Source organism: Oncorhynchus gorbuscha, linkage group LG01, assembly GCF_021184085.1.
Source record: "Oncorhynchus gorbuscha isolate QuinsamMale2020 ecotype Even-year linkage group LG01, OgorEven_v1.0, whole genome shotgun sequence".
Classification (NCBI taxonomy): domain Eukaryota; kingdom Metazoa; phylum Chordata; class Actinopteri; order Salmoniformes; family Salmonidae; genus Oncorhynchus; species Oncorhynchus gorbuscha.
In genome coordinates this window covers 8,349,234-8,376,733 of record NC_060173.1, presented here as the reverse complement: position 1 = coordinate 8,376,733, position 27,500 = coordinate 8,349,234, and the positions used below count along the sequence as shown (strand labels likewise).

Here is a 27,500-nt window from a genome sequence, read left to right as displayed (position 1 = left end):
ACTTCATCTGGGGGGTGGCTCACAGACCTTTGCCTGTCATGTTGATGACTTCATCTGGGGGGTGGCTCACAGACATTTGCCTGTCATGTTGATGACTTCATCTGGGGGTGGCTCACAGACCTTTGCCTGTCATGTTGATGACTTCATCTGGGGGGTGGCTCACAGACCTTTGCCTGTCATGTTGATGACTTCATCTGGGGGGTGGCTCACAGACATTTGCCTGTCATGTTGATGACTTCATCTGGGGGGTGGCTCACAGACCTTTGCCTGTCATGTTGATGACTTCATCTGGGGGTGGCTCACAGACCTTTGCCTGTCATGTTGATGACTTCATCTGGGGGTGGCTCACAGAGTAAAACTCACCTTTGCCTGTCATGTTGATGACTTCATCTGGGGGGTGGCTCACAGACATTTGCCTGTGATGTTGATGACTTCATCTGGGGGGTGGCTCACAGACATTTGCTACAACTGTGATTCCACACCTCAAAGCTGTTTTCCAGGTCGGCCATGAGGAGCATGATAATTGTTATGTTGGCATAGAGTTTATTACAGTTGCTGGAACAATACTGATGCAACAGGAGAGCTATATCAAGAATCTTCAACACATTCATATGGATTCTTCAAGAGCCATACAAAGGAATTCCCCTCTGTGTGGAATTGAAGCTGATCAATTGAGGTCGAAGATAGGACAAATTTTTACGGGTTGCTAGACAGAGTAGACCTGATGTAATGTTTGATGGTTGCAACTTGGCATCTAACACAAAACACGCCACTGTACAAACCATTCATGAGGCGAACAAAGTTGTTCTTAAACTGATATCACAACAAGTGACTTTAAAGTTTCAGCATGTTGGAAAAGATGACTCTTTTGAAACTAGTTGTCTTCAGTGATGCTTCGCTAGGGAACCTTACAGATGGAGGACGTCTCATCGTGTTAATGGGTGAAGGAGGAAGATTCTCACCTATCTGTTGACGGTCAACAAGGATCAGAAGGGTTGTCCGAAGCGGACTTGCTGGAGAAACACTTGCTCTTGCGGATGGAATTGACAATGCTGTCTTTCCTGCAACTCTGTTCTCAGAGCTTTCCACTGGTGAGACAAAACGGCACTTTCTACCTGTAGTGTGTGTCACTGCCAACTACTCTTTAGTTGATGCTGTGAAGTCAACCAAGTCTGTCACAGAGAAAAGACTTTGTCTTGAGATTAGCCGCATCGAGGAACTTATTCAAGCACAGAGAATCCAGCGGATTCTGTGGTCGACCACAAAGGAACAGCTTACTGTCTGACTAAAAAGGGAGTATCAGGTCTTGTGCTGGTAAATACCAACCATGTCTAGCTGGTCAACACCAACCCTGTCCAGCTGGCCAACACCAACCCTGTCTAGCTGGTCAATACCAACCCTGTCTAGCTGGTCAACACCAACCCTGTCTAGCTGGTCAATACCAACCCTGTCTAGCTGGTCAACACCAAACCTGTCCAACTGGTCAACACCAACCCTGTCTAGCTGGTCAATACCAACCCTGTCTAGCTGGTCAACACCAACCCTGACCAACTGGTCAACACCAACCCTGACCAACTGGTCAACACCGACCCTGTCTAGCTGGTCAACACCAACCCTGTCTAGCTGGTCAACACCAACCCTGTCTAGCTGGTCAACACCAACCCTGTCTAGCTGGTCAACACCAACCCTGTCTAGCTGGTCAACACCAACCCTGTCTAGCTGGTCAACACCAACCCTGTCCAGCTGGTCAACACCAACCCTGTCCAGCTGGTTAACACCAACCCTGTCCAGCTGGCCAACACCAATCCTGTCTAGCTGGTCAACACCAACCCTGTCTAGCTGGTCAACACCAACCCTGTCTAGCAGAATTGGAAAAATTCGTATTTAAAAAAAGTGTGTTTCAGCTAGTCAACACCAACCCTGTCTAGCTGGTCAACACCAACCCTGTCTAGCTGGTCAACACCAACCCTGTCTAGCTGGTCAACACCAACCCTGTCCAACTGGTCAATACCAACCCTGTCTAGCTGGTCAACACCAACCCTGTCTAGCTGGTCAACACCAACCCTGTCTAGCTGGTCAACACCAACCCTGTCTAGCTGGTCAACACCAACCCTGTCTAGCTGGTCAACACCAACCCTGTCTAGCTGGTCAACACCAACCCTGAAAAACTGGAATGAATGACATTTCAGACAGATTTTGAAAAGAACAGAAAGACACATAGACTTCCGTGCCTCTATTTGTTTGGTTTTCTCAAAATAAATGAAGGTAAAGTATTACCGTACTCGCAGTTTGATAGAGGTCGTGATTGGATGATCCATTTCCTGAGACGACAGTTAGACCACTGAATGGAACAGGTCTGTACTGCTGAGTGGTGTATTTACTTACTTTAATGTATACAGTAGTTCTTGGTGGGTGTGTGTGCGCGCGTGTGTTAGCTACCTGTTTTTGGCGATGAGGGCTTTGATGCGGTCCACTTTCTTTTGTTTGTCAGCCTCCTGCTCTGGACTGAGAGCCTCCTCTGGGTCTGACTCCACATAACGCTCTGGAATCAACACCTTCTCAGGGACTGACAGCTAGAGAGAGAAGGAGAGGGAGAGGAGAAGAGGGAGGGAGAGAGGAGTGGAAAGAGAGGGATTAGTATCAGGGCTGAGGACTCAGAGCCTCCTCTGGATCTGACTCTCAGGGACTGACAGCTAGAAAGAGAGAGATTGAGATAAAATCCATATTATATCAGCAGTTGTCAGAGTGCTAACAGTAACTTAACCTAGACCCCTGAGAACAGGCAGAAGCACACTGGCCAGGAAAACTCCTCAGAGAGAAAAAGCCTACAGAGGAACCAGGCTCAGAGGGAAGAAACCTAGAGAGGAACCAGGCTCAGAGGGTAGAAACCTAGAGAGGAACCAGGCTCAGAGGGTAGAAACCTAGAGAGGAACCAGGCTCAGAGGGTAGAAACCTAGAGAGGAACCAGGCTCAGAGGGTAGAAACCTAGAGAGGAACCAGGCTCAGAGGGTAGAAATCTAGAGAGGAACCAGTTTCAGAGGGAAGAAACCTAGAGAGGAACCATGCTCAGAGGGTAGAAACCTAGAGAGGAACCAGGCTCAGAGGGTAGAAACCTAGAGAGGAACCAGGCTCAGAGGGTAGAAACCTAGAGAGGAACCAGGCTCAGAGGGTAGAAACCTAGAGAGGAACCAGGCTCAGAGGGAAGAAACCTAGACAGGAACCAGGCTCAGAGGGAAGAAACCTAGAGAGGAACCAGGCTCAGAGGGAAGAAACCTAGACAGGAACCAAGCTCAGAGGGAAGAAACCTAGAGAGGAACCAGGCTCAGAGGGAAGAAACCTAGAGAGGAACCAAGCTCAGAGGGAAGAATACTAGAGAGGAACCAGGCTCAGAGGGTAGAAACCTAGAGAGGAACCAGGCTCAGAGGGTAGAAACCTAGAGAGGAACCAGGCTCAGAGGGAAGAAACCTAGAGAGGAACCAAGCTCAGAGGGAAGAATACTAGAGAGGAACCAGGCTCAGAGGGAAGAAACCTAGAGAGGAACCAGGCTCAGAGGGTAGAAACCTAGAGAGGAACCAGGCTCAGAGGGTAGAAACCTAGAGAGGAACCAAGCTCAGAGGGAAGAATACTAGAGAGGAACCAGGCTCAGAGGGTAGAAACCTAGAGAGGAACCAGGCTCAGAGGGTAGAAACCTAGAGAGGAACCAGGCTCAGAGGGAAGAAACCTAGACAGGAACCAGGCTCAGAGGGAAGAAACCTAGAGAGGAACCAGGCTCAGAGAGAAGAAACCTAGAGAGGAACCAGGCTCAGAGGGTAGAAACCTAGAGAGGAACCAGGCTCAGAGGGTAGAAACCTAGAGAGGAACCAGGCTCAGAGGGAAGAAACCTAGACAGGAACCAGGCTCAGAGGGTAGAAACCTAGACAGGAACCAGGCTCAGAGGGAAGAAACCTAGAGAGGAACCAAGCTCAGAGGGAAGAAACCTAGAGAGGAACCAGGCTCAGAGGGAAGAAACCTAGACAGGAACCAAGCTCAGAGGGAAGAAACCTAGAGAGGAACCAGGCTCAGAGGGTAGAAACCTAGAGAGGAACCAAGCTCAGAGGGAAGAAAACTAGAGAGGAACCAGGCTCAGAGGGTAGAAACCTAGAGAGGAACCAGGCTCAGAGGGTAGAAACCTAGAGAGGAACCAGGCTCAGAGGGAAGAAACCTAGACAGGAACCAGGCTCAGAGGGAAGAAACCTAGAGAGGAACCAGGCTCAGAGAGAAGAAACCTAGAGAGGAACCAGGCTCAGAGGGTAGAAACCTAGAGAGGAACCAGGCTCAGAGGAAAGAAACCTTGACAGGAACCAGGCTCAGAGGGTAGAAACCTAGAGAGGAACCAGGCTCAGAGGGAAGAAACCTAGACAGGAACCAGGCTCAGAGGGAAGAAACCTAGAGAGGAACCAGGCTCAGAGAGAAGAAACCTAGAGAGGAACCAGGCTCAGAGGGTAGAAACCTAGAGAGGAACCAGGCTCAGAGGGAAGAAACCTTGACAGGAACCAGGCTCAGAGGGTAGAAACCTAGAGAGGAACCAGGCTCAGAAGGGAGGCTCATCCATACATACCTCTCTGTCCATGTTGTAATGGTCAGTGTGTGTGGCCTCTTTAAGGCGTGCTATCTCCTCGGCCGGCGTCTCCTGCTCTCTGACCACTTCCTGTTCTCTGAGTGACGCCTCCAACTCCAGGATGTCACTGCTCATCCCCTCGCCACGCTGTCGACGGTTCTGCTGGAACACAACAACACTTTATCTCCATGAACGAAGCCCTGCTGTGTGAGCCAACAAGTATCTGTTCTGAGATCTGGCACCGCAGGGTTGGGGTCGATTAAAATGGTTTCAATCAGGAGATTCAAATAGATTTGGAATTTACTGTACATCCAACTTCAACTGTATTTAAAATGATATTGTTTCCAATCCCGCAGCACTGCACCTGTGGTGCGTGTACCCAGACACCTATATATCCATGGCTCTGTGTGTATCTACCTGCATGCTGCGGAAGGGGTTCTCCTTGGTGAACGAAGGGCTACGTGACGGTGTTGATGTGGTACTGTGGCTGTGTGCGGTGTAGTCCTGCGGGCTGTTGCAGCTACTTCCTGCCAGGATGTGAAGCCCCTTCTTCTTCTCTCTTAGCGCCCCCTGTTGGTGTCTCCTGATCCTCTCCAGTTGCTCCTCTACACTCATCCTAGATCTGCCACTGTCCTTCTCCACAGCCCCACCAGACAGCTGCTCTACAGCACTATGGGGTCGCTCCTATAGGAGGGAGAAAGAGAGAGAGAGAGAGAGAGAGAGAGAGAGAGAGAGAGAGAGAGAGAGAGAGAGAGAGAGGAGGAAGGAAGGGACATGTTTAGAGAGAGTCACAGAACACTCATCCTGGCTCTGCCACTGTCCTTCTCCACAGCCCCACCACACAGCTGCTCTACTGCACTATGGGGGGAATAGAGACTTGCTCACAGTAGGACACAGCATTGCACACGGCGTGCACATGGTGCACACACACACACACGCACAAACACACACACAGGGATGATGCGAATGCCTGTAATCTCCTGCGGTAAGAAATGACTGATGATGTCAACTCTGAGAAGTTCACTCTCTCCCTCTCAGGTCTGTTCCGTGCTAGAGGGGTTGGGGCCATGGAGGAACTGAGCTGGACAACGTTGCTGTGCGTGTGTCCTGTACCGGATCCTGGCCCTGAGGAGTGGGCCCAACGGCCTGCTGTCAGAACCACTCACTGGATCTCCTCTCTGCTCAACTGAGACAGACTGAGACACACTCCTAGCTCCATCACTGCAGGCTATGTAGCTGAAATAGACCACAACTTACAGGGACCGGTGACTGAGTGTGTGTGCGCTGTCGGGGAGCAGCTCGAAGTTTATGAGGTATGCATGCGCACAAACACACACACGCCACACCCACATGCACACACCCACATGCACACACCCACACACACACACACACACACACACACACACACACACACACACACACACACACACACACACACACACACACACACACACACACACACACACACACACACACACACACACACACACACACACACACACAGCTGGCAAACAGGAAAAGTGGGCACAGACAGAAGTCAGCTACACCCTGTCATCCATAACCAGCCTAATAACATGGTGAGTCACTGGAGGGCTTTGGTACTTAAAAATGTGTATAAATCAAGGTTTTCTAAATTTAATTCAATTTAATCCAGCCCTGTAGGAGAGCATGAGTCACAGTCCCACCCTAGACCCAGTGTGTGTGTGTGTGTGTGTGTGTGTGTGTGTGTGTGTGTGTGTGTGTGTGTGTGTGTGTGTGTGTGTGTGTGTGTGTGTGTGTGTGTGTGTGTGTGTGTGTGTCAGTGGCAAACCATGACAATAGAACCTAAAAATGGACACTTTCATCATGATTTTCTAAAAAATCGTTGTTAAGATGTGATATGACGTAGGCCAATGTCATAGGCCCAGTGCTGAAGTTGAGCCAGATCCTGCCAGTTCAGCATCACCACCTCCACGAGCAAGTAGACCTACTATGGACTCGGCGGGAGAGGGGGGACGGGGAGCCAGGGCATCCACCAAACGGAGGCTCAGTTCAAGAACAACCGAACATATAAACCCTTGGTTTGTCATGCAGAATTCAAAGCCGGGTTGTAAAACAACAGGCAAAAAGGTAGGACGGTTGGTTGTAGAAAAGACAGGATGGATTTTAAACAGTGGATCGATCATGCAGTAATATCCTCCAACTCCGATGTCAAAACAACTTCATCAAAGAGCCAGCAGGGGAAAACAAAAGGTTTTTAAACATGCCCGAACCAAGACGCGTTTAGTGGCAGCAAGCCATGTCGACAAGGCTAAAGAGGTCACCCAGGTTAACATAGAGGTTAACCCAGGTGAACATTGTAATATAATAATAATAATAATAATATATGCCATTTAGCAGACACTTTTATCCAAAGCGACTTACAGTCATGTGTGCATACATTCTACGTATGGGTGGTCCCGGGGATCGAACTGAGCTACAGAAGGACCACAATTGTATACTACTAGGACACATGTCACAACCATAGATAGTATACTACTAGGAGACATTTCACCAACATAGATAGTATACTACTAGGACACATGTCACAACCATAGATAGTATACTACTAGGAGACATTTCACAACCATAGATAGTATACTACTAGGAGACATTTCACCAACATAGATAGTATACTACCAGGAGACATTTCACTACCATAAATAGTATACTACTAGGAGACATTTCACCACCATAGACAGTAAACTACTTGGCTTGGTATTTGGTATTTTATTAGGATCCTCATTAGCTGTTGCAAAAGCAGCAGCTACTCTTCCTGGGGTCCACATGAAACATGACATAATGCAGAACATCAATAGACAAGAACAGCTCAAGGACTGAATTACATACATTTTTAAAGGCACAATGTGGCCTACATATCAATCCATACACACAAACTATCTAGGTCCAACAGGGGAGAGGCGTTGTGCCGTGAGGTGTTGCTTTATCTGTTTTTTGAAACCAGGTTTGCAACATGAGATGGAAGGAAGTTCCATGCAATAATGTCTCTATATAATACTGTACGTTTTCTTGAATTTGTTCTGGATTTGGGGACAATGTAAAGACCCCTGGTGGCATGTGTGGTGGGATAAGTGTGTGTGTCAGAGCTGTGTGTAAGTTGACTATGCAAACAATTTAGGATTTTCAAACACATTCATGTTTCTTATAAAAAGAAGAAGTGATGCAGTCAGTCTCTCCTCAACTCTCAGCCAAGAGAGACTGGCAGCATAATATTTATATCAGCCCTCTGATTACTATGATGAGCAAGACGTTCCGCTCTGTTCTGGCCCAGCTGCAACTTAACTAGGTCTTTCCTTGCGGCACTGGACCACAACGACTGTTGTCACACATTTAGCTTTTTATAAAATGTGGTCAACCTAAACAGAAAGCATGAAATAAGAGACTGTTTACACAGTTCATGGTAGCCAACACCACTGTCACCAAAAGATGACAACAACAGTGTCACATCAAAGGTGACAGGCTCATGGTGCTGAGAGGGCAGCGACCGTAACACATGTCCTGTCCCTGACGCAGGAGGAGAGGTCGTTTAGGTCAAACACATAGACACTCCCTGACGCAGGAGGAGAGGTCATTTAGGTCAAACACATAGACACTCCCTGACGCAGGAGGAGGGGTCGTTTAGGTCAAACACATAGACACTCCCTGACGCAGGAGGAGGGGTCGTTTAGGTCAAACACATAGACACTCCCTGACGCAGGAGGAGGGGTCGTTTAGGTCAAACACATAGACACTCCCTGACGCAGGAGGAGGGGTCGTTTAGGTCAAACACATGTCCTCTCCCTGACGCAGGAGGAGAGGCCGATTAGGTCAAACACATAGACACTCCCTGACGCAGGAGGAGAGGCCGATTAGGTCAAACACATAGACACTCCCTGACGCAGGAGGAGAGGCCGATTAGGTCAAACACATAGACACTCCCTGACGCAGGAGGAGAGGCCGGTTAGGTCAAACACATGTCCTCTCCCTGACGCAGGAGGATAGGTTGTTTAGGTCAAACACATAGACACTCCCTGACGCAGGAGGGGCGGTCGTTTAGGTCAAACACATAGACACGGCTAACAGACAGGCGACAGCAGACACACAGCATCAAATAGTGATTATTTTCTCTTGCGCCTTCTTCTTCTCCCGGGTTTGGCCGTCATTGAAAATAAGAATTTGTTCTTAACCGACTTGCCTAGTTAAATAAATAAAAATTCAATTGACATATATATATATATATATATATATTTAAAATGTGTGTATTGCCGCCACATACTGTATTGGCTGTTAACCAGCCTGCTATTCTGTATTATGAAGTCATTACCTCTCTCAGAGTGTAGTAGTTTCCATTGCGGTTCTCTACAATCACCCGTTAACCAACTCCACTTAGCCTTTGGATAAACTGGGGTGACAGGTAGCCTAGTGGTTAGAGCGTTGGGCCAGTAACCCGAAAGGTTGCTAGATTGAATCCCCGTTCTGCACCTGAACAAGGCAGTTAACCCACTGTTCCCCAGTAAATACAATTTGTTCTTAACTGACTTGCCTGGTTAAATAAAGGTTAAAAAAAAAACAACAACTAAAACATTTTTTTTTTTAAAAAATACTGATCTAATATCCACGTCATAAACTATATTGATTTCTGCAAATGTCATAGCCTCACCATGCGCGGGTCTGGCCTCCCTCCCCTCCTCAGGGTGACGTAGGAGTTGATGCTGGAGGAATTTGGCATGTTGGGAGATTTGGTTCTGGGGGGAACGATGCCAACGGGGTAGGACATTCCTGGAGGGAGAACAGCGAGCAAGCAGAGCGTCAGTAATTCATCATTAACATTCTGTAACCAAGTCGCACAGTCGTTACATTTCTGACACGCAGCTGAATATATTTATGTGACTGACTGTCAAGGCTCTCCCATTACATTTTTTGTTTTTACAAGGAGCACGTGCTCCTGAATTTAAAACATGTAAGAGAGCACAAATACATTTAGGAGCATAACAAAAGTAAGGTTTAAATCAAAAAGAGAAGATGTCCATGATCTGCAAAAGAAATGGACAATAGTATTCAACAAAAACCAACCAACCAACCATATAAAGAAACATGAGAGGACAACAAACCAACCAACCAACCATATAAAGAAACATGAGAGGACAACAAACCAACCAACCAACCATATAAAGAAACATGAGAGGACAACAAACCAACCAACCAACCATATAAAGAAACATGAGAGGACAACAAACCAACCAACCAACCATATAAAGAAACATGAGAGGACAACAAACCAACCAACCAACCATATAAAGAAACATGAGATGACAACAAACCAACCAACCAACCATATAAAGAAACATGAGAGGACAACAAACCAACCAACCAACCATATAAAGAAACATGAGAGGACAACAAACCAACCAACCAACCATATAAAGAAACATGAGAGGACAACAAACCAACCAACCAACCATATAAAGAAACATGAGAGGACAACAAACCAACCAACCAACCATATAAAGAAACATGAGAGGACAACAAACCAACCAACCAACCATATAAAGAAACATGAGAGGACAACAAACCAACCAACCAACCATATAAAGAAACATGAGAGGACAACAAACCAACCAACCAACCATATAAAGAAACATGAGAGGACAACAAACCAACCAACCAACCATATAAAGAAACATGAGAGGACAACAAACCAACCAACCAACCAACCAACCATATAAAGAAACATGAGAGGACAACAAACCAACCAACCAACCATATAAAGAAACATGAGAGGACAACAAACCAACCAACCAACCATATAAAGAAACATGAGATGACAACAAACCAACCAACCAACCATATAAAGAAAAATGAGAGGACAACAAACCAACCAACCAACCATATAAAGAAACATGAGAGGACAACAAACCAACCAACCAACCATATAAAGAAACATGAGAGGACAACAAACCAACCAACCAACCATATAAAGAAACATGAGAGGACAACAAACCAACCAACCAACCATATAAAGAAAAATGAGAGGACAACAAACCAACCAACCAACCATATAAAGAAACATGAGAGGACAACAAACCAACCAACCAACCATATAAAGAAAACATGAGAGGACAACAAACCAACCAACCAACCATATAAAGAAAAATGAGAGGACAACAAACCAACCAACCAACCATATAAAGAAACATGAGAGGACAACAAACCAACCAACCAACCATATAAAGAAAAATGAGATGACAACAAACCAACCAACCAACCATATAAAGAAAAATGAGAGGACAACAAACCAACCAACCAACCATATAAAGAAACATGAGAGGACAACAAACCAACCAACCAACCATATAAAGAAACATGAGAGGACAACAAACCAACCAACCATATAAAGAAAAATGAGAGGACAACAAACCAACCAACCAACCATATAAAGAAACATGAGAGGACAACAAACCAACCAACCAACCATATAAAGAAAAATGAGAGGACAACAAACCAACCAACCAACCATATAAAGAAAAATGAGAGGACAACAAACCAACCAACCATATAAAGAAACATGAGAGGACAACAAACCAACCAACCAACCATATAAAGAAACATGAGAGGACAACAAACCAACCAACCATATAAAGAAAAATGAGAGGACAACAAACCAACCAACCATATAAAGAAAAATGAGAGGACAACAAACCAACCAACCAACCATATAAAGAAAAATGAGAGGACAACAAACCAACCAACCATATAAAGAAAAATGAGAGGACAACAAACCAACCAACCAACCATATAAAGAAAAGAAAAATGAGAGGACAACAAACCAACCAACCATATAAAGAAAAATGAGAGGACAACAAACCAACCAACCAACCATATAAAGAAACATGAGAGGACAACAAACCAACCAACCATATAAAGAAAAATGAGAGGACAACAAACCAACCAACCAACCATATAAAGAAAAATGAGAGGACAACAAACCAACCAACCATATAAAGAAAAATGAGAGGACAACAAACCAACCAACCAACCATATAAAGAAACATGAGATGACAACAAACCAACCAACCATATAATACAAACCAGTCAAGTAAACTGGCAAAACCTCCCAAACGACAGAAACCAATCATATAGGAGCACACAAATACATTTGAAATCAAATCAAATGTTATTTGTCCTATGAACCGAATACAACCTTACAATGCAGTTTTCAGAAAATAGACTAAACTAAAGTTTAAAAAATTAATAAAATAAATATGTGTGGGGGTACAGGTTAGTCGAGGTAATATGTACATGTAGGTAGAGGAAAAGTTACTATGCATAGATAATAAACAGTGAATAGCAGCAGCATAACAAATGGGGGTCAATGCAAATAGTCCAGATGGCCATTTGATTCAAGTCTTTTGAGCAGGAGAGTTTTTATTACATTTACATTACATTTAAGTCATTTAGCAGACGCTCTTATCCAGACCGACTTACAAATTGGTGCATTCACCTTATGACATCCAGTGGAACAGTCACTTTACAATAGTGCATCTAAATCTTAAAGGGGGGGGGGAATAAGAAGTTACTAAAAGTTCATGGTCAAAAGGTTGTCGGCGTGTTCCAATGCTAAATCCAAGTACAATGTACCCTCAAATACTTGAGTCCAAATACATTCAGCTGAATCACATGTTGGTGTGGTGAGTGCATTCAGACATCACGTGTATAAAACAACTCACGCCTGGGGGGGACGGACCGTTACGAGATATTTAGAACTCACGTGTGAAAAGGTTAAAGGTTAAAGGAATGATTTCATACATTTGTTCAAATTAACTGCCAATATGGCAACATTCCACTCAAACAACACAGTCCTTTCCACAGCCAAACACTGAAACCAGTACATGAGGGGACTTAGACAAGTTGTACATGCAACAACAACAACATTTACACTCTAGTTCAGACATTTATGCTCTGGTTTACATATATTTTAGACAGAAAATGGGTATGAAAACAATTATATTGTCATTAGCTCTACAACAGTGTGGCTCTAGACTGCTTTTCCAACTGAGAGCCGCAAACAATGATTCATAATGATTATTTTTTTTAAAACTCTTTTTCTCCCCAATTGGTAGTTGCAGTCACTCATCGCTGCAACTACCCTACGGACTTAGGAGAGGCGAAGGTCGAGAGCCACGTGTCATCCGAAACACAACCAAGCCGCACTTGACACGATGCCCACTTAACCAGGAAGCAGCTTTCCAGAGGAAACACCGGAAACCTGGCGACTGTGTCAGCGTGCACTGCGCCCGGCCCGCCACAGGAGATGCTAGTGCACGATGGGACATCACTGGCGGCCAAACCCTCCCCTTACCTGGACGACGCTGGGCCAATGAATTGTGCACCGCCCCGTGGGTCTCCCGGTCGCAGCAGGCTGCGACAGAGCCTGGACTTGAACCAGGATCTCTAGTGGCAGAGATAGCGCCCCTCTAGTGCCTAAGACCACTGCACCACTCGGGAGGCCACTTGATCCATTATTTTTTATGTGTGTACTTAATCCTTGGTGTTTGAAGGGTCTCTGGTCTCAGTGTGTGTGTGTGTCTGTGTGTGTGTGTGTGTGTGTACCTTTTGTGTTTGCTGGGTCTCTGTCAGACTGTTCTGATCTGTCCTCTCCGTTGGTTTCATCCACCTCTGCTACGGTGGTCAACTCCGGTTCACTCTTATACAGCCTGTAGTCAGGACCCTACAGGGAAAGAGGAGAGAGAGAGGTCAGGACCCTACAGGGAAAGAGGAGAGAGAGAGGTCAGGACCCTACAGGGAAAGAGGAGAGAGAGAGGTCAGGACCCTACAGGGAGAGAGGAGAGAGAGAGGTCAGGACCCTACAGGGAAAGAGGAGAGAGAGAGAGGTCAGGACCCTACAGGGAAAAGAGAGAGAGGAGGACCCTACAGGGAGAGAGGAGAGAGAGAGAGGTCAGGACCCTACAGGGAAGTGGGAGAGGAGAGAGAGGTCAGGAACTTACAGGAGGAAAGTGAGGTCAGCACACACACTGACATGAGGAAAGATGGGTAAAGAAATTATTCACAGTGAAGACATGCTGATGAGTTTAAATCAAATGGCCATGATCTGCAAAGGAAATGGACAACAGTATTCAAATGAGCTGAAAATGAGAGGACAACAAACTAACCAACCGTAAAATACAAGCAAAACCAGTCAAGTGAAATGAAATAACTGCCAAAACGACAGAAACCAAATCAACGGAAACAAAACAAACAAACAGAAATGTGGATGATTCACAAAGCAAGCTGAAGTAATATCAGATGTTTGACGATCAGCAGCAGCGAACGCTGGACGGTCCTCATGATGAAATGAAACAGGACCAAAAAACACATCCACATTTATGAGCAGCAAGGATCCAGGGAAAACTCCAAAAATAATGACAAAGTTCACCAGAATTATATTGAAAAAGGGGAAATGTGAATGATTCACAAATCAAGCGGGTAAAGGAAAACAATATGATGAGGAACACTGAAAATAATCCCAAAATATGTCCACCAATATGACGGTGAAATAAATCAAGAGGGATCAGGCAACGATGAGGGACGACAGCACAGGGTTGAGTCATGCTGCCATTAGTCAGAGGTCGACAGCTTACGCTGTGTGTTCCGTTCCTCTGGCCGGCCTTCCTGTCCCTGTCCTCTGGACTCCGGTGTGGTGGCGGTGGGGGTGCCGGTCGCCCGCTGGAGGCAACACGAGAGGGGAGGGGGGGTACAGCAGGGCTGTTGGGCTCGTAGGCCTGGGGTAAGGGCGGTCTTGGGGGAGCTGAGAGGTCCTCCACCTCCTCCTAGAGATGTTATTTAACCTTTATTTATACAACATTGCTTTGAAAAAGAGCTTGTCTCAGTAAATGTGGCAACAATAACATTTTTGAAGAGAATTAAGCTGCCTACCTGAACCTTTCTTTAAAATTACAACTTTATTTATAACAGGTTGTCCTCATTAGCCATTTTTTCATTAACTTTTTCCAGCGATATCTTTGTCGACATTTAGAAAGTTTGCCCAGAAAATACATTTCCTGCTGCTGTGCGTTTCCAGTGAACTGTCTTGTGTTGATAAAAACAGCTGGGAACGTTATGATGTCACACCTTATAAAAAAAGATGGATTTTTCACAAAAACACAGATAATAGATAAGATAATATAACGACTAATTATAATATAATATAAAGACTAAAGATAATACAAAGACTAATTATAATATAATATAGAGACTAAAGATAATACAAAGACTAAAGATAATATAAAGACTAAAGATAATATAGAGACTAAAGATAATATAAAGACTAAAGATAATATAAAGACTAAAGATAATACAAAGACTAAAGATAATATAAAGACTAATTATAATATAAAGACTAAAGATAATATAAAGACTAAAGATAATACAAAGACTAAAGATAATATAAAGACTAATTATAATATAATACAAAGACTAATTATAATATAATATAGAGACTAAAGATAATACAAAGACTAAAGATAATATAAAGACTAAAGATAATATAGAGACTAAAGATAATATAAAGACTAAAGATAATACAAAGACTAAAGATAATATAAAGACTAATTATAATATAATATAAAGACTAAAGATAATATAAAGACTAAAGATAATATAAAGACTAAAGATAATATAAAGACTAAAGATAATATAAAGACTAAAGATAATATAAAGACTAACGATAATATAAAGACTAAAGATAATATAGAGACTAAAGATAATATAAAGACTAAAGATAATATAAAGACTAAAGATAATATAAAGACTAAAGATAATATAAAGACTAAAGATAATATAAAGACTAAAGATAATATAAAGACTAAAGATAATATAGAGACTAAAGATAATATAAAGACTAAAGATAATACAAAGACTAAAGATAATATAGAGACTAAAGATAATATAAATACTAAAGATAATATAGAGACTAAAGATAATATAAAGACTAAAGATAATACAAAGACTAAAGATAATATAAAGACTAATTATAATATAATATAAAGACTAAAGATAATACAAAGACTAATTATAATATAATATAGAGACTAAAGATAATATAAAGACTAAAGATAATATAAAGACTAAAGATAATATAAAGACTAAAGATAATATAAAGACTAAAGATAATATAAAGACTAACGATAATATAAAGACTAAAGATAATATAGAGACTAAAGATAATATAAAGACTAAAGATAATATAAAGACTAAAGATAATATAAAGACTAAAGATAATATAAAGACTAAAGATAATATAGAGACTAAAGATAATATAAAGACTAAAGATAATACAAAGACTAAAGATAATATAGAGACTAAAGATAATATAAAGACTAAAGATAATATAGAGACTAAAGATAATATAAAGACTAAAGATAATATAGAGACTAAAGATAATATAAAGACTAAAGATAATACAAAGACTAAAGATAATATAAAGACTAATTATAATATAATATAAAGACTAAAGATAATACAAAGACTAATTATAATATAATATAGAGACTAAAGATAATATGAAGACTAAAGATAATATAAAGACTAAAGATAATATAAAGACTAAAGATAATATAAAGACTAAAGATAATATAAAGACTAAAGATAATATAAAGACTAAAGATAATATAAAGACTAACGATAATATAAAGACTAAAGATAATATAGAGACTAACGATAATATAAAGACTAACGATAATATAAAGACTAAAGATAATACAAAGACTAAAGATAATATAAAGACTAAAGATAATATAGAGACTAAAGATAATATAAAGACTAACGATAATATAAAGACTAACGATAATATAAAGACTAAAGATAATATAAAGACTAACGATAATATAAAGACTAAAGATAATATAAAGACTAAAGATAATATAAAGACTAAAGATAATATAAAGACTAAAGATAATATAGAGACTAAAGATAATATAAAGACTAAAGATAATATAAAGACTAAAGATAATATAGAGACTAAAGATAATATAAAGACTAACGATAATATAAAGACTAACGATAATATAAAGAATAAAGATAATATAAAGACTAACGATAATATAAAGACTAAAGATAATATAAAGACTAAAGATAATATAAGGACTAAAGATAATATAAAGACTAACGATAATATAAAGACTAAAGATAATGTAAAGACTAAAGATAACATAAAGACTAAATATTTGCCATATTCTAATAATTATCACGGTCCGTTTCATGGTGACACACTCCTGTATATCTGTAATCATTGGATGATAAAACTTGCATCCAGCCAATCAGAAAAGCAAGGCGATGCAATTCAGGCATTCTTGAAAGTCAGGACAATCTTTGTCCTGTAAATAAATATTATATTTTTTTAGAGTTGAATAAATGTATTTTGCAAGCAGTAGGGCATTTAGAATGAAATGTGCAGCTTTACACGGCAATCAGCATTTATAAAAATAAAAAAAACACTGTTTCCATTATCATTTATCACAAAAAAGACAATTAGACAAAAGAAAAATCCACCTGTCAAACAGATAAAAAAGCGATGTGGATCTTTACAACATGTCTCTCCTACAGCTGACGTTTTCATCTTTGCGACATTTCTTTTGTTCTAATAAACCTGGAGACCTGCGTGGTGACGACACCTGTTTAACATGGAAGAGCTCAACAACATCCCAAACGGGTAAACAAACTAATAAAGACGGAGACTCAACAGGATAGGAGTAGTTGACACATGAGCCCCGTCCTGCCTGTGGGGTAACTACTAGCCAGCCTTGTTACAGACAGAGACTCAACAGGATAGGAGTAGTTGACACATGAGCCCCGTCCTGCCTGTGGGGTAACTACTAGCCAGCCTTGTTACAGACAGAGACTCAACAGGATAGGAGTAGTTGACACATGAGCCCCGTCCTGCCTGTGGGGTAACTACTAGCCAGCCTTGTTACAGACAGAGACTCAACAGGATAGGAGTAGTTGACACATGAGCCCCGTCCTGCCTGTGGGGTAACTACTAGCCAGCCTTGTTACAGACAGAGACTCAACAGGATAGGAGTAGTTGACACATGAGCCCCGTCCTGCCTGTGGGGTAACTACTAGCCAGCCTTGTTACAGACAGAGACTCAACAGGATAGGAGTAGTTGACACATGAGCCCCGTCCTGCCTGTGGGGTGACTACTAGCCAGCCTTGTTACAGACAGAGACTCAACAGGATAGGAGTAGTTGACACATGAGCCCCGTCCTGCCTGTGGGGTAACTACTAGCCAGCCTTGTTAAAGACCGAGACACAGTAGGGACGACGAAGGTCGGACATACTGTACAACCAACGAGTCTAGTCGACGTGTGTGAGTGTGTATGCGTGTGTGTTTCTGTGTGTGTGTGAGTGAGTGTGTGAGTGTGTGTGTATGCGTGTGTGTGTGTTTGTGTGTGTGTGTGTGTGTGGTGTGGGTGTGTATGCGTGCGTGTGTGTGTGGTGTGAGTGTGTATGCGTGTGTGTTTGTGTGTGTGTGTGTGAGTGAGTGTGTGAGTGTGTGTGTATGCGTGTGTGTGAGTGTGTGTGTGTGTGCGTGTGTGTGTGGTGTGAGTGTGTATGCGTGTGTGTTTGTGTGTGTGTGTGTGAGTGAGTGTGTGAGTGTGTGTGTATGCGTGTGTGTGAGTGTGTATGCGTGTGTGTGTGTTTGTGTGTGTGTGTGAGTGAGTGTGTGAGTGTGTGTGTATGCGTGTGTGTGAGTGTGTATGCGTGTGTGTGTGTTTGTGTGTGTGTGTGTGAGTGAGTGTGTGAGTGTGTGTGTATGCGTGTGTGTGAGTGTGTATGCGTGCCTGTCTGTCCATCCGTGTGTGTGCTTGCTAGCATTTTCTCTGGTCCTCACCTCACTCTTGTGTATGTTGGAGATGGGTGTGGAGCCGTAGTGTCCCTGTGTGTCTGTGTGTCTCTGGGTCTTGTTCTTGTTGAGGGCCTCCATCACGTCCTGGATCCTCCACAGCTCCTTCTGGATGTGGACATGCTGATGGCTGGGAGGCTCCGTCTGAACACACACACACAGCTTGTAAATTAACAATGTAAATTGGACAGAAAGAAAAAAAGAGAGAAAGAGGGAGGGGGAGGGAGAGAGAGGGGGGGAGGGAGAGAGAGAGAGGGAGGGGAGAGGGGGAGAGGAGAGAGAGTGGGGGGAGAAAGAGAGAGAAAGAGAGGGAGGGGAGAGAGAGAGAGAGAGAGAGAGAGAGAGAGGGGAAGGGAGAGAGAGAGAGGAAGGGAGAGAGAGAGGGGAGGGGAGAGAGAGAGAGGAGGGGGGGGAGAGAGAGAGGGAAGGGAGAGGGGAGGGAAGGGGAGGGAGAGAGGGGGAGGGGGAGAGGGAGAGAGAGAGAGAGAGAGAGAGAGAGAGAGAGAGAGAGAGAGAGAGAGAGAGAGAGAGAGAGAGAGAGAGAGAGAGAGGGAGAGAGGAGAGGGAGAGGAGGAGAGAGAGGGGAAGGGAGAGAGAGAGGGAGTGGGGGGAGGGAGAAGAGAGGGAGGGAAGGGAGAGAGAGAGAGGGGTGGGGGATATTTCCAGGCACAGGGACATGTACTAGTCTGTGGCGACCTAAATGCCAGAACTGGACAAGAACCTTCCACCCTCAGCACACAGGGGGACAAGCACCTACCTGGAGATGACAACATTCCCTCCCCCATATGCCCTCCTAGGCACAACTATGACAACATTCCCTCCCCCATACTCCCTCCTAGACACAACTATGACAGCATAACTAACAAAAATGGGTCACAACTCCTGCAGCTCTGTCGCACGCTGGGTATGTACATAGTCAATGGTAGGCTTCGAGGAGACTCCTACGGTAGGTACACCTATAGCTCTGTGGCACGCTGGTATGTACATAGTCAATGGTAGGCTTCGAGGGGACACCAATGGTAGGTACACCTATAGCTCTGTGGCACGCTGGTATGTACATAGTCAATGGTAGGCTTCGAGGGGACACCAATGGTAGGTACACCTATAGCTCTGTCGCACGCTGGGTATGTACATAGTCAATGGTAGGCTTCGAGGGGACACCAATGGTAGGTACACCTATAGCTCATCTCTTGTCAGTAGTACTGTAGACTACTTTATCACTGACCTCAACCCAGAGTCTTTCAGAGCGTTCACAGTCAGTCCACTGACATCCCTATCAGATCACAGCAAAATCACAGTCTACTTGAACAGAGCAATACTCAATCATGAAGCATCAAAGCCACAGGATCTGAATAATATGAATAAATGCTATAGATGGAAGGAAAGTAGTGTGGAATGCCAGACAACTAATAAATATAAAATATATTTAGATTTGTTTAACATTTTCTTGGTTACTACATGATTCCATATAAGTTATTTCAAAGTTTTGACGTCTTCGCTATTATTCTGTAATGTAGAAAAAAGTAAAAAAGAAAGAAAAACCCTGGAATGAGTCGGTGTGTTCAAACTTTTGACTGATGCTGTAGATATTCTGCACAGATTCTGTCAGACCTGGGCCCTGACAGACCTGGGCCCTGATAGACCCGGGCCCTAACAGACCTGGGCCCTGACAGACCTGGGCCCTGACAGACCTGGGGCCCTGACAGACCTGGGCTCTGACAGACCTGAGCCCTAACAGACCTGGGCCCTGACAGACCCGGGCCCTAACAGACCTGGGCCCTGACAGACCTGGGCCCTGACAGACCTGGGCCCTGACAGACCTAGACCCGGGCCCTAACAGACCTGGGCCCTGACAGACCTGGGCCCTGACAGACCTGGGGCCCTGACAGACCTGGGCTCTGACAGACCTGAGCCCTAACAGACCTGGGCCCTGATAGACCCGGGCCCTAACAGACCTGGGCCCTAACAGACCTGGGCCCTAACAGACCTGGGCCCTAACAGACCCGGGCCCTGACAGACCTGGGCCCTGACAGACCTGGGCCCTGACAGACCTGGGCCCTAACAGACCCGGGCCCTAACAGACCTGGGCCCTGACAGACCTGGGCCCTGACAGACCTGGGCTCTGACAGACCTGGGCCCTGACAGACCTGGGCCCTGACAGACCCGGGCCCTGACAGACCCGGGCCCTAACAGACCTGGGCCCTAACAGACCCGGGCCCTGACAGACCTGGGCCCTGACAGACCTGGGCCCTGACAGACCTGGGCCCTAACAGACCCGGGCCCTGACAGACCTGGGCCCTGACAGACCTGGGCCCTGACAGTGAATCTCAGTAAGACCAAAATAATGGTGTTCCAAAAAAGGTCCAGTCACCAGGACCTCAAATACAAATTCCACCAAGACACCGTTTCCCTAGAGCACACAAAAAAACAATACATACCTTGGCCTAAACATCAGCACCACAGGTAACTTCCACAAAGCTGTTAACGATCTGAGAGACAAGGCAAGAAGGGCATTCTATGCCATCAAAAGGAACATAACATTCAACATACAAATTAGGATCTGGCTTAAAATACTTGAATCAGTCATAGAGCCCATTGTCCTTTATGGTTGTGAGGTCTGGTGTCCGCTCACCAACCAAGAACTGAGAAAATGGGACAAACACCAAATTGTGACTGCATGCAGAATTCGGCAAAAATATCCTCCGTGTACAACGTAGAACACCAAATAATGCATGCAGAGCAGAATTAGGCCGATACCCACTAATTATCAAAATCCAGAAAAGAGCCTTTACATTCTACAACCACCTAAAAGGAAGCGATTCCCAAACCTTCCATAACAAAGCCATCACCTACAGAGAGATAAAACTGGAAAAGAGTTGCCTAAGCAAGCTGGTTCTGGGGCCCTGTTCACTAACACAAACACACCCCACAGACAGCCCCAGGACAGCAACACAAGGCTATGTGCACACTGCCCACAGAATGAGGTGGAAACTGAGCTGCACTTCCTAACCTGCCAAATGTTTGACCATATCAGAGACACATATTTCCCTCAGATTACACAGACCCACAAAGAATTAGAAAACAAAACCAATTTTGAAAAACTCCCATATCTACTTGGTGAAATCCCACAATGTGCCGTCACAGCAGCAAGATTTGACACCGTTGTAAATACAACCCATATTTATGTTTATTTATTTTCCCTTTTGACCTTTAACCATTTGTACATTGTTTCAACACTGTATATATATATAATATGATATTTGTAATGTCTTTATTCTTTTGAAATGTCTGTGAGTGTAATGTTTACTGTTCAGTTTACAGTATTTCAGTTTTGTTTATTTTCTATTTCACTTGCTTTGGCAATGCTAACATATGTTTCCCGTGCCAATAAAAGCCCATTGAATCGAATTGAGAGAGAAAGGTGAGCAGTGTGCTCTTATCTATCTCAGAGAATCCTTCCATTAGGCCTGAGGGAAAAGAGAAGCAGACAATAAGACACACTCTGCTGATGACAGGCTTGTGTGTGTGTGTGTGTGTGTGTGTGTTTGTGTTTCTGTGTGTGTGTGTGTGTGTGTGTGTGTGTGTGTGTGTGTGTGTGTGTGTGTGTGTGTGTGTGTGTGTGTGTGTGTGTGTGTGTGTGCGTGTCTCTGTGTGTGTGTGTGTCTCTGTGTGTGTGTGTGCTGTGTGTGTCTCTGTGTGTGCGTGCGTGCGTGCGTGTGTGCGTGCGTGCGTGCGTGCGTGCGTGCGTGCGTGTATGTGTGTGAAGGGCATAGAGGCTGAGGCTGCCATCATTTTGAGGCTACAATAATGAATCTGGGCTCTGACTGAGGAATACATTAATCAAGAATGGTGGGAAGAAGAAGGATTTTTTTCTGTCTAAATGAAAAGAGAATGCTATGAGAGAGAACGAGATAAATAAAAGAGAGGGAGAGAGAGAAAGAAACTTCTGTATGTGTAATATTTAATGTTAATTTTTATTGTTTATTTCACTTTTGTATATTTATCTACCTCACTTGCTTTAGTAATGTTAACACATGTTTCCCATGCCAATAAAGCCCCTTGAATTGAATTGAGAAAATTGAGAGAGAGAGAGATGGGTGGATGGATGTAGGGATGGATGGGTAGATGGAGGGATGGGTGGGTGGATGGATGGAGGGATGGTGGATGGAGGGATGGGTGGAGGGATGGGTGGATGGACGGAGGGATGGATGGGTGGGCGGGTGGATGGGTGGGTGGATGGGTGGGTGGATGGGTGAATGGAGGGATGGGTGGATGGAGGGATGGGTGGATGGGAGTAAAATTACCTCACTAACAGGAAACCCTTAATATTTCTCGATGGCTACACGTCTGACACTAACAAAGTCACACAGGGTGTTCCCCAGGGCTCGGTACTGGGACCCCTATTCTTCATCAACTACATACTCCCACAGAGTAAGGTGGGGGTTGTTGTGGTTTACCTGAGGGCTCCCCAGGGCCTCTAGCTGCTCCAGCAGGTTGTCCTTGGCCAATGAGACGTCTCCCTCCAGCTTCTCATACTCCCTCCACGACCGCTCCAACTCCTGGGGTAGGGAAAGAGAGTTCACTAACTCTCCTCTCTGGCAAGATTTCAGTGTGTTTGTATCTGCGTGTAGAGTGGATATATGTATTAACTCACAGTGTTGACTCGTGACAGTTCTCTACAGGTGCTGAGCAGGCCACTTTGCAGCACGTCTCTCTGCTGGATAACACTGTGTACGGCTGCTGGGTTATCAGCACTCATCTCTATCTCCTGACTGGCCGACAGCAGGGCTGTCTCCAGGGTGTGCTGTAGACGGGACCACCGTTACATATTGCAAAAGTTCACTTCGGGCACCGGAACACAGTGTCATTATAAACATGACATCTTGTATCTCTGGATGACAAGTGTCAAGGCAGTGTAATTGTCCATGTCGTTTTCCAGCACTTACCATAGGTGTCATGACATGTTGACTAATAATCGCCAAGTAGCGAAAGCTTTATGACAGCTACATATTGGGCCCACTTGTTGAATGCAGTACGTGGTGAATAGATAGTGCCAGACAGACAACAACATGGTGCACTGTAGACAGATCCTTTACCTTCTCTCTGTGTAGCTGCTGGAGCTTGTCCTCACGTATCCTCACAACCTTGTCCTGTTCACACAACCTGCTCAGCTTGGCCTAAGGAGAAACATCATTATGGGTCATTAAATCAGATAGCCCAGGTTATCTTTCTAGAGATCAGATAGCACAGGTTATCTTTCTAGAGATCAGATAGCCCAGGTTATCTTTCTAGAGATCAGATAGCCTGGGTTATCTTTTTAAAGGTGAAATTAGAGATCAGATAGCCTAGATTATCGTTCTAGAGAAAACAACACTGGTTATATTTCTAGAGATCAGATAGCCCAATTTATCTTTCTAGAGAAAACAACATAGGTTATCTTTCTAGAGATCAGATAGCCCAGGTTATCATTCTAGAGAAAACAACACAGGTTATCTTTCTAGAGATCAGATAGCCCAGGTTATCTTTCTAGAGAAAACAACAGGTTATCTTTCTAGAGATCAGATAGCCCAAGTTATCTTTCTAGAGAAAACAACACAGGTTATCTTTCTAGAGATCAGATAGCCCAGGTTATCATTCTAGAGATCAGATAGCCCAAGTTATCTTTCTAGAGAAAACAACACAGGTTATCTTTCTAGAGATCAGATAGCCCAGGTTATCTTTCTAGAGACAACGACCCAGGGGGAAGGTAAGAACACAGTGAACTATATAAAACTCCAGGTACCAGGTCTGTAGTAGTACAGCAGTAGTATGGCGGATCAGGACGTGTTGAACTTACATCGATGTCAACCTCCTCGGGGCTGCACATGTAGGCGTGTTCCCTGTGGTCCTCTGGACTCATCTGTAGGAAGGACAGTTGTTAGACGGACATAAAGACACAAACAGACACATAGCCTATAGGTAGAATCAGATCTAATGCAGCTTCATGACAATGCTCTGTTACTGTCCTATATGGACTATTGCACCTGTAGTGCCTGTATTACTACACCTAACAAACATATAAAACACAACATGTAAAGTGTTGGTCTCATGTTTAATGAGCTGTGGGGAAAAAAATGATTTTTTTTTTGGAGAAATGTTCCATAAACACACAAAAAAAACATTTATTCCAAATTTTGTGCACAAATTTGTTTACACCCCTGTTACTGAGCATTTATCCCTCGCCAAGATAATCCATCCACCTGACAGGTGTGGCATATCAAGAAGCTGATTAAACAGCATAATAATTACACAGGTGCACCTTGTGCTTGGGACAATAAAAGGCCACTTTAAAATGTGCAGTTTTGTTACAACACTATGCCACCGATGTCTCAAGTTTTGAGGCAGTGTGCAATTGGTATGCTGACAGCAGGAATTTCCACCAGAGCTGTTGCCAGATCATTTCATGTTAGTTTCTCTACCATAAGCCGCATCCAACGGCATTTTAGATCATTTGTCAGTACGTCCAACCGGCCTCACAACCGCAGACCACGTGTAATCACGCCAGCCCAGGACCCCCACATCCAGCTTCTTTCAATTCTAGAGACAATTGACTGATTTCTTTATATTAACTGAACTGCCTAGTTAAATAAAACGGAAAAAAAATTACAAAATCTTTTAAATTGTTGCATGTTGCATTTAGATTTCTTGTTCAGCATAAGTGTACATTATTCTATTTCAACTGGTATCTTATGTCTGCCAGCAATAATAGCACCTTGTGGATAAATAAAGTTTATAAAATTGAACGGGTGCCAACAGTTTGTCATTGGACCGTAGAAGTATTTAAAAAGATTCCATTCTTATTAACGATAAAAGTGACTCCAAAATGACACAATACATTATTGAACATTCATTTCTATTGGGATCAAAATAATCTGAAACACAATCAAAACAAACAACTAATGCATCCAACAGGTTTGTAGAGTCACACGTTTTATGTAGTCATTGTGTTCTAGGAATAAGGAACCAATTAGTAAACTTTGGACTACTTTATTCCAACAAATATTTAGGGATGTCAATCAATTTTTTTTTGTTGTAGAAAATATATTTCTCTGAGCTGATGTATTAGTATAAAGTGATGTAATTTCCATTTTTGTCTAGTATCTGTGGTCCAGGCCCCAGTGTTTGTCTAGTATCTGTGATCCAGGCCCCAGTGTTTGTCTAGTATCTGTGGTCCAGGCCCCAGTGTTTGTCTAGTATCTGTGGTCCAGGCCCCAGTGTTTGTCTAGTATCTGTGGTCCAGGCCCCAGTGTTTGTCTAGTATCTGTGGTCCAGGCCCCAGTGTTTATCTAGTATCTGTGGTCCAGGCCCCAGTGTTTGTCTAGTATCTGTGATCCAGGCCCCAGTGTTTATCTAGTATCTGTGGTCCAGGCCCAGTGTTTGTCTAGTATCTGTGGTCCAGGCCCAGTGTTTATCTAGTATCTGTGGTCGAGGCCCAGTGTTTATCTAGTATCTGTGTTCCAGGCCCAGTGTTTATCTAGTATCTGTGTTCCAGGCCCAGTGTTTATCTAGTATCTGTGGTCCAGGCCCAGTGTTTGTCTAGTATCTGTGGTCCAGGCCCAGTGTTTATCTAGTATCTGTGGTCCAGGCCCCAGTGTTTATCTAGTATCTGTGGTCCAGGCCCCAGTGTTGTTATAAACAGGATTGGTTGACTTTTCCCCTTTCATTTTAGCTCCTAGTAGAGTGAAGAGCCTCATCTTTTGGACTAAATAACAAGGGCAGTAAGAGGAAAGAGTTTGAGAGGTGTCCTGTCACTCTGCTAATTAGTGTCAATACTACCACATAAACGTCACAACCCATAATGCATTGTACTCAATTGCTTCTACCCCAATATAATTCTAAATCATTTAAACTGCATTGGATTCCATTCCGTACTCCCCCCCCCCCAAAAGAAAACGTAAGGGCCTTCCTTGCAGAATACATGAGCATATCAGTCAGTCCAGAAGAACTTCAATCTGTCTCCCTCTCTCTTACACACACACACACACACACACACACACACACACACACACACACACACACACACACACACACACACACACACACACACACACACACACACACACACACACACACACACACACACACACACACACACACACACACACACACACACACACTTTTCTGACAGCAAAACAGCACAGAGAAATCACGTGGACCACGTGGTATGCTGGTGACATTCCACGCACGTAACATGCAAAGCTTTCTGTAATCGCAGGGAGTTTTAGCATGGGAAGGGAGAGTCTTGTCTCTGACAGTCAGGTTGTGGTGGAGATGCAGCCGTCACCATGGTGATATGCCAACAACGTATGAGGGACAGAGGGAGAGACAGCAGCACTTTTACACCTTCTGAGGTGGTCACAAAAGTGGCAGAGAAGGGATGTCATACCACACGTCGAACCATCATACAATCGCCACACAAAAACACGGCGTGAATTCATAGGCCACCTTACACTGTCGAGGGAGCAAGTAAGGTGAGGTCTAAAATGACAAAATGGTATCAGGCCTAGTGTCACGCCCTGGTCGTAGTTATTTTGTGTTTTTCTTTCATGTATCTGGTCAGGCCAGGGTGTGACATGGGTTTTTGTATGTGGTGTGTAGATAGTGGGATTGTAGCTTAGTGGGGTGTTCTAGGTTAGTCTATGGCTGTCTGGAGTGGTTCTCAATCAGAGGCAGGTGTTTATCGTTGTCTCTGATTGGGAACCATATTTAGGCAGCCATATTCTTTGGTTGTATTGTGGGTGATTGTCCTGAGTGTCTTGATGTCCTTGTGCTGTGTTAGTTGACACAAGTATAGGCTGTTTTCGGTTTTCGTTTAGTTTATTGTTTTGTAGTGTTTGTGTTTATTCGTGTTTACGTTGTTTGATTAAACATGGATCGCAATTGACACGCTGCAGTTTGGTCCGACTCTCCTTCACCATATGAAAACCGTGACACCTAGATATCTC

At 43.8% G+C, this 27,500-nt stretch overlaps 1 protein-coding gene across 9 annotated transcripts in view; it reads right to left on the bottom strand.

Moving 5' to 3' along the window:
- Positions 1 to 27,500, bottom strand: part of LOC124032192 (pleckstrin homology domain-containing family A member 5-like) — a 261,873-nt gene that overhangs the window by 10,099 nt on the left and 224,274 nt on the right. For 6 of the 9 annotated variants that reach the window (XM_046344393.1, XM_046344432.1, XM_046344413.1 and 3 more), the window contains 11 exons: positions 24,353 to 24,415; positions 23,613 to 23,693; positions 23,171 to 23,320; positions 22,974 to 23,075; positions 18,505 to 18,660; positions 14,254 to 14,442; positions 13,226 to 13,343; positions 9,276 to 9,394; positions 5,015 to 5,281; positions 4,598 to 4,759; positions 2,440 to 2,573 (listed from right to left, as the gene is read on the bottom strand). In XM_046344393.1, coding sequence (XP_046200349.1) covers positions 2,440 to 2,573; positions 4,598 to 4,759; positions 5,015 to 5,281; positions 9,276 to 9,394; positions 13,226 to 13,343; positions 14,254 to 14,442; positions 18,505 to 18,660; positions 22,974 to 23,075; positions 23,171 to 23,320; positions 23,613 to 23,693; positions 24,353 to 24,415 — 1,541 coding nt within the window. The remainder of the gene's footprint in view (positions 1 to 2,439; positions 2,574 to 4,597; positions 4,760 to 5,014; positions 5,282 to 9,275; positions 9,395 to 13,225; positions 13,344 to 14,253; positions 14,443 to 18,504; positions 18,661 to 22,973; positions 23,076 to 23,170; positions 23,321 to 23,612; positions 23,694 to 24,352; positions 24,416 to 27,500) is intronic. The other 3 variants (XM_046344441.1, XM_046344472.1, XM_046344404.1) reach the window with 2 other exon arrangements.